Source organism: Tachysurus vachellii, chromosome 25 (genome assembly GCF_030014155.1).
Source record: "Tachysurus vachellii isolate PV-2020 chromosome 25, HZAU_Pvac_v1, whole genome shotgun sequence".
NCBI classification, from domain to species: Eukaryota; Metazoa; Chordata; class Actinopteri; order Siluriformes; family Bagridae; genus Tachysurus; species Tachysurus vachellii.
In genome coordinates, this window is record NC_083484.1 from 1,868,717 (window position 1) to 1,880,000 (window position 11,284).

At 34.9% G+C, this 11,284-nt stretch overlaps 1 protein-coding gene across 3 annotated transcripts; it reads right to left on the reverse strand.

Moving 5' to 3' along the window:
* Positions 1–34: 34 nt before the first annotated feature.
* On the reverse strand, positions 35–10,757 carry sgk3 (serum/glucocorticoid regulated kinase family member 3). Of its 3 annotated transcripts, none has more exons than XM_060861701.1 (17): positions 10,532–10,757; positions 6,754–6,944; positions 6,573–6,656; positions 6,264–6,336; positions 5,542–5,617; positions 5,211–5,286; positions 4,764–4,813; positions 4,595–4,652; positions 4,220–4,303; positions 3,978–4,109; positions 3,384–3,496; positions 2,573–2,609; positions 2,243–2,329; positions 2,011–2,106; positions 1,761–1,916; positions 858–947; positions 35–690 (listed from the first exon to the last, which is right to left on the reverse strand). In XM_060861701.1, exons 2-17 carry the CDS (start codon positions 6,829–6,831, stop codon positions 520–522), a joined length of 1,461 nt encoding a protein of 486 aa, XP_060717684.1. In that variant the 5' UTR covers positions 6,832–6,944; positions 10,532–10,757; the 3' UTR covers positions 35–519. The 3 variants fall into 3 exon arrangements, with proteins under 3 accessions (XP_060717684.1, XP_060717686.1, XP_060717685.1); XM_060861703.1 differs by lacking the exon at positions 10,532–10,757 and adding an exon at positions 9,355–9,561; XM_060861702.1 differs by lacking the exon at positions 10,532–10,757 and adding an exon at positions 7,850–7,937.
* Between the last annotated feature and the right edge of the window lie 527 nt (positions 10,758–11,284).

Here is an 11,284-nt window from a genome sequence, read left to right on the forward strand (position 1 = left end):
AAGTAAGACAAGAAAAAGAGAAGTCTTGCAAATGTTTTGGGGAAAAAGGTCTTTTAAATTATTCTACTAAGACATTCTTTAAAGGAGAACAAACCAAACAATCATAAGTGCCATGAACAATAAAGTTCATTAGGGATATTGAAATGTGGAATGTTTATATATATACACACACACACACACACACACACACACACACACATGGTTTCAAGTTCATTACCCGACTTCCCTGACACAACAAATGCCACTGTAGAAAATACTCTAGAGAAGTGAGCAATAACAGTATTATAATAGAATTCCTGAGCTATATCAATTTCTCAGGTATACACATTTATGCAATACAAAATATAAATCTGTTGTACAGAAATTAAAAAATAAAAAAATTGAAAAACCCTGCATCACAAGATGTATAAGTGTAGAATGCCTTGGTTGGTCTTTACATTTTCTTCGCTTTCTGAATGAAGGCGCACGGCCAAACTATTTCTATGTAAATGCATAAAATAGGTCAGTTCTTTAGATATTTTACAGGAAGGAGTCATCTGAAGGTGGTGCATAGGAAAAGCCCAGAAAAGCATCATCAGCCTCCATGACGCTAGCATTGACAATGGAGTTATCCTTGCAGATGCACACCGAGTTGGGTACAGTTTCTTCTGTGAACTCAGGGTCAAAATTTGATATATCATATTGGGACTCCTGTAAAGAAAATCAAAGGAAAAGGAAAAGCAGCTTTAGAATAATGCACACTGATCTTTTAAATATTGAAGGTAGTTCATAGGTGTTGTATTTCATGTCGTTATTTTGTGGAAGTACTGAAATAAAGCAAATTGTCTGAAACTAGAGAAAAAAAAAAAACTTTTTACCACACTGGGATTAAACGGAGGAGGGATCCTTCTCTCCACAAGGTCGTCCCAGTTAATGGAAGCAAAAAATATATGACTTTTAACTTCATTCTGAAACAGCAATGTGCAGATATTCAAGATTAAGCATCACAAAAGACTGTTCATTTGACAATAAAAATTAGCATAGCATTACAATTTTGTCTGTTATCTCGTTAAGGTCTTAGCAGGAATATTATATATATATATATATATATATATATATATATATATATATATATATATATATATATATATATATGTATACAGAAATGTAATTATCTATCAGGAGCCTATTTCAACTTGAGTAGCCAATTAATTCTGTTCGTGATTGCTGTGGTTGCAATGGCTTCTGTCTTTGAGCAACATACTGAAAAAAACTGCAGTCTGATAATAGGAAACCAATATATAGTGTACCCAAGACTGACCCGCATTTGTAATATCCTCTTCGCTTCATTCACTCTAATTAATGAAAGAAGCTGTGGAGATGTCTGAATGAAGCAAATGCATTTCATGCATGATCAGAATAAGGCTTTATTATAGACAGCTTCATCCACCAAGGGGCGTTGCACATCAACCTCAATCACAACACTGGCACTGTGTGTGTTTTAGCACCTCCTCCAGAGCTACTCACTGTCTCTGTTCCTTCCTCAAAGCCTTGCATTAATCAAATATATTTATTTAAAACACAAATCTTGCAATAGTAATATCTACCCAAACCGCTATCACAAATTTTATTATCTGCCATTTAAATATGATTCATTAATGCAAAAGTCAGCCGGTGTGTTGAAATGAACCGACTTGCTGCTTATTGAGATTCTAATCTTGTCAGCTCCTAGCGGACACCAGCGGTCCTTGTAAACAAACAATACAACAATAAAGACTTACAAAGTCATCATTGTATCCCAGCCTCCTGGTGTTGTCTTTCTCCAGAAGAGCCTGTAAAATGGACCAGGCAGCCGTGGATGCCCCAGGGCGCATTGGCAGCTCCTTATGCAGGATGTTTTCGTACATTTCATGCGTGTCCCTACTGTAGAATGGAGGCTGTTGAACAGATAGGCAATCACAAATTCAGACATTAATTAATAAATAAAAACTTGTTCGTAAAACTAAGAAAATCTGCATTTTTGTTTCTTACCAGGCCATAGAGCATCTCGTATAATACAGAACCGAGACACCACCAGTCCACAGTGTTGTCGTAGGGCTGCTTTCTCAAGACCTCTGGAGCCAAATACTGCAAAAATACATGAAAAAATAAAACTAAAAAGTGCTATCAACACGGACACCGGCAAATCCTGCTAATACACAGGTTGCTAAAATTGCAACGACAAAAAATTCTTGCTGGTTTCTTGCGCTCACTAAAATATTACCTCTGGTGTCCCGCAAAAAGTGGAGGTCGTGTCTGCTTGAGAGATCCCTTCTTTGCACAGTCCAAAATCTGTCAAGACTATATGTCCCTTAACAGACAGGAAACAGATTTCAAGAAGGCTTTTAAACTGTCCATTTCACTTCAGGGCTGAACTGAATAGTAATGCTACTGATTAGAGCCTGGGACACTAGCCCATTTTATCACATTCTCAGCAGGATTATCCAGGAATGTCTAACGAAAACATTAATCTAATAATATATTATCACCATTTGTATGATGATATTACAGTTTCAGTAAGATACATTGATTGATAGATATTTGATTGACATACTTGGAAGTCCAACAGGATATTTTCCGGTTTCAAATCCCTAAAAACAAAACAAAACAAAACAAAACAATCTTTACACATTATATTTTTTAACATTAGAGAGTCTGCATCGTTGACTAGGATAACATAACAGAATTTTGTGGTTTAAAGTTACTGTGCCTTTAATATCTTGATATGTCTGCAGATAATAGTTTTCATCATGCTGTTGGACTTGCTCATCCACTATTTGTGGTTAGCAAAGAGGAGTCCACGAACAAAACAAGTTGTTCCATCATAATGTTTAATCAATTCATGCATGCTTGACTGCAGATTTCTGAAGAGTGTCAAGTTAACTGACTCATTTCATCTTTAGAGCAGTTCACAGACAATATAAATATCAGAAAAATAAATAACGAATTTATTATAACAATTATTGAAAATGACAATATAAACATTACAATAAATATCCACTTAAAGTTTGTTTATTTAACATATTAATTATATAATTTAACAGCAAATTTAACTATTTGCATTTCTTTATAATTATTTTTACCATATAATATTAATGAAAAAAATTGTTAAGATTTTTTTTGGTAAAAATAATAATAAATAAAATTTTAATAAAAGCAAAGTTACATTTGCTGTTATTCTTTCCATAGAGGGTTATCAAATTTTAACTTTAGGAGTAGCAATACTTTTTATAAATTGAAGTGACTGTTTAGCATGTAGTCATGTTCAAAACAGATCTCATTTTTTTACTTATCTTGTATTACTCTCTTTTGATTTTAACAAATAATTCTGCACTGTATGTGGGGTGCATAATATGGGCACTAACCTGTAAACAATGTTGAGGGAGTGTAAATAGCCCAGAGCGCTGGCCATCTCAGCAATGTAGAACCTCGCCCTGGACTCGGGAAAGGTTCGCTCTTTTTGAAGGTGAAAGAAAAGCTACAATAAACAGAAATCATTATTTATGACTGTATTTATTTTTTATACACACACACACACACTTCCTTAAACGTTAAGTTCATCTCTGTTCTGACTTGGCCTTCATAGTTCCACACTACCCGGTTCCTACTTAGTGATGAGTAATTCAGTGAGGTCAGGTTCATGTTATTCTCACATCTGAAATGTCTGTATTTTAACTAGTGTATAAGTCAGAATAGAGTATTTTAAAAGGAAAGTTGCTAAATACTGTTAAATATCTGAAAAAAGACAAACAGTGAGCCGGTCACTTATATATAAGTTAAAAACACCCAATTTTTTTAAATTTAAATTCCTGCCATGTCTATTCTTAACACAGTGTCTTCTCTTGCAGTTCCTTAGAACACTCCATTGGCCCCACTTCCTGTGTTAGACTACTCCCAGTTTCCATCTATCAGACGACATTCCACACATGCCACATGCACGAAAGAGTGAGAGTACTCACTTCTCCACCGTTGACGAAATCCAGGACAAAGTACAACTTATCTGTCGTCTGGAAGGAATAGTGCAATCCGACTAGAAAAGGGTGCTTCACGTTTTTTAGCAGCACATTGCGCTCAGCCATGATGTGTTTTTGCTGTTATATCAATATAGAAAAAAATAACAGAACACATAATATGAACACTATAATAATATAAAAAGAGATAGTTTTAGAACGCTGTTCTCATTCAAGTTTTAAACACTTACCTCCCTCCTTTTTAAAATTACTTTCTTCTGAAGGACTTTGATTGCATAACACTTCCCATCTCGTTTCCTCTTTGCAAGGAGAACCTTTTGGTGTGAGACGACGTATGTTTGGTTAACAGTTCCAGTCTGAACAGAAACTCCGTATACATCTTAGAGAACATGGGAGCTCTAGGGAAAGCCCATTATTTATTAGCTGCTAACCGCAAACATAACAAACATCACTTCACCGGGAAAAAGAAGTTTCAGTACCTACAGAACCGATACCACCCACTTCATTTTGTAGACTACATTTAACCTTTAAATATAATTATATATACACATTCTAACAATAAATATTTTATACAGAGAAACATAATACATTTAACACAATGATACCTTTCCAAAGCTCCCTTTACCGATGACTTTCAGGAAGTCAAAGTCAGTTGGTTTTGCCCTGGGAGTAAAAGGGAAAAAAAATCAGTGGTGTACGAGTCCATGATTAGTGTAAATGAGTTTTGTCTGCTTTTTCACTTCATCATGTACAGTAAGAGAAAAATGTACTCACTGAGGGTTTGCAGACGGTCCCAGGTTAATGTTTCTGGAGGTAGAATTGTTCTGTAAAGGTAATAAATCTAATATAATCACTGCTTGTAAACAGGTCACAAGAAACACAGTACATTTTAGATGAAATCCTTTACATATCACTTGTTAAAGTAATACTAGTGTGCGTGCTAGTTGCTAGCTAGCTAGTGTGCGTGCTAGTTGCTAGCTAAGCGTGCTAGCTTACTAGTTGTAAGGTAACTACAAGGAGCTTCATAGAATTTTGTATAGAAATCGTAAAACAGTGATACTGTATATTTTTTACCCCAACAACGCTGGGGATACAAACTTTTGCACACAGTATGTAGTATGCTATGTAAGGTGAACAATCAGTAATTTCACCTCATAAATCTGCTTTCCAGGCAAAAATGAATAAATCTAATATGAATGAACAATATGGTTTGTGACAAACCTTCTCATCTTCATCCTCTGAAGCATCTGAGACATTCTGGGTTTTGTCCATTTGGAGAAAGTCTCGAACATCAGGGCTGCATCAAATGTTAAAAGTGTTACTAAGACCGTAACGCAATGTTAGCATGTATTGACACGTATACAAACAAAACATACAGCTGCAGCTGATACAATAGATAAAAAAGTCTATATTTGCATGCTCAGGACATTCTGATCTCCCAATTGAGCAGAAATTTGCATGAGTCTGATGGACTTGTCAGCACAACTGTTCATGAATAATGATGTTCATAAAGCACTGAATAATAAAAAAAAAAATCGACTGATGAACTCACTGATTGCTGAGCCGTGGATGGGACACGATTTTCTGAATGAACTCGTGTAACCCCGTTCTTCTCTGCTTTATAAACTCTGACAGGGATAATAAGAAAAAATATATGTGCTTATTCAAAAAAGCATAAATGAAAATAATCACAAGAAAATGATCAGAAAAGCGATACAAGCAGTGTGATGGCCTGTCCAAATGTCAGAAACATACATTTACAGTGAACAGTCAATGCTCTACTGTTCAGATGATGTAATCTCTGATATCATCACATACTAAAGAGGGTTCAAGCCATCAACGTCGGTGAGAATCGATCCTGCAGTATGCCGTACTGTATGCAGAGAATGCACTAACAGAGGTACAGCACTAGTATGCACTTAATTCCTGCCTTTATCACGTGTTGAAATTGTAAACACATGCATTCAATTAGACTTACATCCACTTTTGGCATATAACTGGTTACACATGAGCTTAAAACAAAAGCAGATTTATGATACCAGTACATCAAACTATTAAAAGGTCAAATTCTACAAGCGCACGCTCTTCAATTTAAGGACATAAAAACGTCACAAAGATAATTAAAGATAACTCTGTTCATCACATGTGCATGCTCTCTATTTAACTGAATGAAACAAAGTCATCTGAGAAACAAAGGCCTAGCATGAGTTAGAGTATTTACTCCATACGAGTACATTATTGCCTGCATACCATGTTTTTTATGTATACAAATACCTGGGTCAAAGTTGTCGCCAAATATTCTCTTGGCAGGTATCTTCAAATTCATACCAGGAAACTGTTTTCTCAACTAAAATAGTAGAATAAATGGGTTTTTAAAACATTTTTGCACTCTGAATAAAATATTCATTGTTTCACTGCTGTTCAGTAATATTTCTCAAACCTCGACATTTATTTATTACGACTTATATTAAAATATAAAAATGTTAAATACACGACTGACTAATAATGTTTCTTGATCAATGAATAATTCACGAGAAATCATTTGAATAGATGCGTAGGTAAGACGTACGTCACATCACTTACTGTATTATATAGTTTATCAAATTCTGTATATCTCCTGAAGACAAACCACTCGTGTCTTCCAACTCTGACCATCACTTTGTAAACCTATGATAATAGGAATGTGGTGTTTAAACAGAAATGATGTCTATGGCAAAATATTTTTTTTTTTCCAAGAGCAGTCAATGAGGTAAGAAGTACTCACAGTATAACGTTTTTTCTTGTCTCTCTGCTCATTGTGGCAGGGGATACTGACGTTAGGGCAGTTTGAGTGTGCGTCCATCCTGATCGTTCTTCCTGACCGGGCTCAGTGAAGGCAGCTCTGTGTAACAGTGGATCCTTAGTGCTCCGCTCTGGAGCACGGCTCAAAAACACAACTGGCAATCCATTCTTGAGCTGTGCGGAATGGACAGAAAAAACATGATCAGAGACAGAAAGAAGTGCTGCTACCATTTGCCAAACCACGGTGCATTATGGCACTTTTAATACTGCTTAAGAGATCAGCGTGAATGGAAAAGCTTGGCATGACAACAGCAGGACCCCTTCAGGGTCACTAATTAAGTCACACAGTACACTCAGTGTGAAGCGTTGAACTGCCAGAGTGACTCCTCCTCTATTTCCTTCTGCTTCAATTTCTTACACCCTCTTCCACAGTGCGCCAGTAAACTGAATATAATCACATTATTCTCATATATTTACCAAATTCTAAGGGTCACAAAACCTGGCAAAAGATGATGCAGGCTGAGCTGGATTTCTGAATATTCTCAATATTTATCATCATATATTCACCACATTCCTATTATCATAGGTTTACAAAGTGATGGTCAGAGTTGGAAGACACAAGTGGTTTGTCTTCAGAAGATATACAGAATTTGATAAACTATATAATACAGTGCAGGATGTAAAGTTTACTTTTCACTCTGTGCCTGATGTAAAGTTTACGTAAAAACACAGATTTGTTATAAAAATCAATACAGTACTGACTGTATGTAGAGTAAAGGCTAGATTTCTGTACAACCTGTAGAAATAACGAAGTGAATTATTCAGACATAACGTGCAGCCGACGGTAAGGTGCTAGACAGATGACAGTGCGATGACATTCCAATGACACGCTATTGCTTCTTCTGTACACTTTCTTTTTCTAAGTTTAGCCTTGTTTTCAGCTCAAAATGTAAATCAGATCCGACACTAACAACCTACAGTAAACACGAGGACACATTCTAGACTGACAATATGCTCACTTCCCTGTTTTTCAGAAAGGAGGTTGGGATATACAAAAAGAAAGTGAAAAAAAATCTTACCGGGTTGTGGATTAAAGTTATGCTAACTTGATCCTTGTGGCTTGAATTGTAGCATTGAAAAATCCTGATAATCCTCTCCTGCCCTCTAAATCATTCAAAACACAAACCCTCTATGTAATAGTGATCCTGGTACTCTTCCAACTGGTACAAAACCAAAAGGGGAACCACTTGTTAACATTCCATACATATTTCTGTTTCCCTGAGGGGGGGAAAAACTCACAAATCACTCACCTACACATTGTACAGAATGTACAACACAACGATATAACACTGTACTACTGCAAGAAGAATTAGAGACCTCAGAAAACACGGTGAAGGTACGTGCCTTCATGTTGCTTCATGCTAATCTCTGCTTCTGTAGCACTGGTTTGAATGTCACAGAAAATTTTGAGGCAGTTTCATTTGCTGAGGAAAGAACAACCTTGAACTCGTTTATAGTGAAGGTTTAAGGAAACTTTTAGGACAATGCCATATTTGTGTAGAACGCAAACATGCAGTCAAAGCATAAGGGCTAGAATTTGTGCTTTTAGAAATCTGACTACTTTTTCAAAGCTTAGCATTTGTGGTTATGTCTTCAGTTTAGTTGTGACTCACACTTGAGATGGCACTTAAGTAACCGGAACTGCTTTTTAGTGTATTGCTCCTGTGTTGAAAAATAAGACAGAGCACTTATTTTCACAAGGAATTCATCAAGTGCCCTTTGATTCACCGACTGCCCTTAGATTTCCATTATACATGTGGTTTGTGTCATAAATAAAATCACCAGATTGTTCCTTTTATACATTAACGATATGTTAAAACCCTCTTTTGAGTCCTTCGGTAATACAATTCATTTATTTATTTTCATTTTAAAGTAATTTATCTAACCTTATTTCACCCAATTCAGGTCATGACCACAAACAATACCATTCTATTTGTATAGTAAGTCTAACAATAGACATTGTTAAAAAAACAGCTTTACAAAAAATCCGGATGCAGATTTAGATCCCTAATGAGCAAACCAACGGTGACAGCGTTGAGGAAAAAAATTACCGAGATGACGTGAAGAAAAAATGTTGAGAGAAACCAGACCCATTATGGAGCTTATGACAACAGATAATTAAATGATAAAGCTTTATGGTATACAGGTGTATGTGCAGAGAGCAAAGACAGACAATACATGTTCTGAATAGATGTTTAGTATGAACAGATTATGGACGTGTCCTGATATGTTCGAAAGGGCAGTGTTTACGATTACAGCAGCAGTTCCTGGGTAGAAATGTACAGTATCTACAGGTGAGTTTATCCACACCCCATTAGTCACTTTAATAATAAATATATTATAGTAAATTTATATTTTAATTATTGCAAATTACACATATGCAGATTTGCCCTCAATACTGATTGTTTAGTTCAAACAGACAAGAATGTCACATTTGTCCACCATCTCAGTGGTTCTGCTTTTTTTCTTCAAAACAAGAAAATTAAAACATATTTTTGCTTTAACCAAGAAAACACACACTTACCTATCTGACCTAATGACTATCTAAGGTAGACAGACTCTCACATACTTTTTGTTTCAGGAAGAAGAGCACACGAGTCAATATCTGTTCAAGGACAAGCTACTGAAACTCAGTGTGACATTTAATTCTGAAAGTAAAAGTAGGAACTGAGAATTGTCTTTTATTGGGCAAGCACCCTGGAACAAAAACACAAAGTGGAAAAGTTCCACCCAGCCAGTCACAGATGTTAAGCAATTTAGAAATAATCATTTCAAGTTATTGCACAAAATAATCGTTTGTTTTTAACGCTCTTTCACGTCACCTGACAGTCTGTCAAATCGAAGCACATATCACACACTGGACCTGCAGGCATCATTAAAGCCTGTTTGGACGGCTATATCCTGTTCATGGTGCTAAATATTGTGAAAGGTAAATCCCTTATAAAACATCTCGGGTGTTAATGCCTGATTCGGAGGCAAGATTAACTTACAAAAAGAGAGTTGTAGTTTAGTGAATATTTGACTTCACAGTTAAACACCTTTTTGCACCATTGTACCTGAAAATTTGAGATTCTTTTCACTCACTCCATATATATATATATATATATATATATATATATATATATATATATATATATATATATATATATATATATATATGTGTGTGTGTGTGTGTGTGTGTGTATATATATATATATACACACACACACACACATACACATACACACACAATTTCATACACCATCATGCACCCATGCAGGAAAAAAACAAACACTGCATACACACAAAAAAACATAAAAAATAATATACATAAAAAAAAAATATATATAGCATAAAAATGCTTAAAAATAATCCTGTATTGTTGTTTTTTTAAACTGCTTAATAAAACTATTTAATAATTATTTCAGTTTGATCCTTTAGAGATAAAACTTTTTCACTCCCACGTACAAAGCAGACAAGTCATTTAAACTTTCTATAAACACCACAAACTGTCGCTCACTTGTGTTCATCATAATAGTGATGTGTAAAGACTCAAACTAGCTCGAAAACAACAAACACGTTTAATGATAATGAACTGACTAGAAAACTAAAGTTCATCATGATGTTATATTTCTACTATTTCTATTTCTTTGTACACATTTCACACTAAACTGCTGTCAGGTTGTTGTACAGTTTCAGTGTCTGGTTTGTTTATAACTTGCCTTTGACTAAGTTTCCCAGAACAAACGCCAGCAGAGGAAGTTCAGTACAAAAATCCAAACTTCGGGGTGTAAAGACTCTTAAACTTTTCCACAGACTAACGAGCTGAAGCTGCACTTTCCGGTATCCATGATGGTTGTTTTGTGAAGGAACCGCCAAGTAAAGCTATCCAGAAAGTTTACTGACGTTTTTCCTGAAGTTTCGAAGCTAGTTGTCACGGGATCATAATGATATTCTTTATAAACAGACCACAACAGCGCCATCGTGCGGAAAGACAGTGTAATGCGCTTCCTCCATGTCTCAGAGAAATGTAATAATAATAAAAACTATCATTATTAGTATTGTTATTATTATTATTGTTATTATTGTCGTTACTATTATTATTGTTATTCTTATTATTATTATTGTAATTATTAGTATAGATAATAATAACAATAATAATAATGATTGTTATTATTATATTTATCTCTAATAGTATACTGTATAATAATAATAATAACAACAATAATAATAATTGTTATTATTATTGTTGTTATTATTATTATTATTATTATTATTATTATTATTATTAAAACAACCACATTAAGTAAAAAACACGATGTAGACAAAACACAGCTTTTTTCTAAACATTTAAACCCTTTCACACACAAACGCGTGACTTCTCTTTATATGTAAACTTTTCCAATAGCTCCTTTAGTGTCAAGTATTTTCACACAACTGATATGATCACAACTTCCACACGTTTGCTATGCTGA

Bases quoted from the DNA above. Each gene is read 5' to 3' on its own strand.
- sgk3 (XM_060861701.1), bottom strand. From the start codon at position 6,831: ATGGACGCACACTCAAACTGCCCTAACGTCAGTATCCCCTGCCACAAT. The intron at 6,337-6,572 runs GTAAGTGATGTG...CTACTATTTTAG, and splicing joins TTGATAAACTATATAATACA to TTGAGAAAACAGTTTCCTGG. The intron at 2,107-2,242 runs GTAATATTTTAG...GTATTTTTGCAG, and splicing joins CTTTTTGCGGGACACCAGAG to TATTTGGCTCCAGAGGTCTT.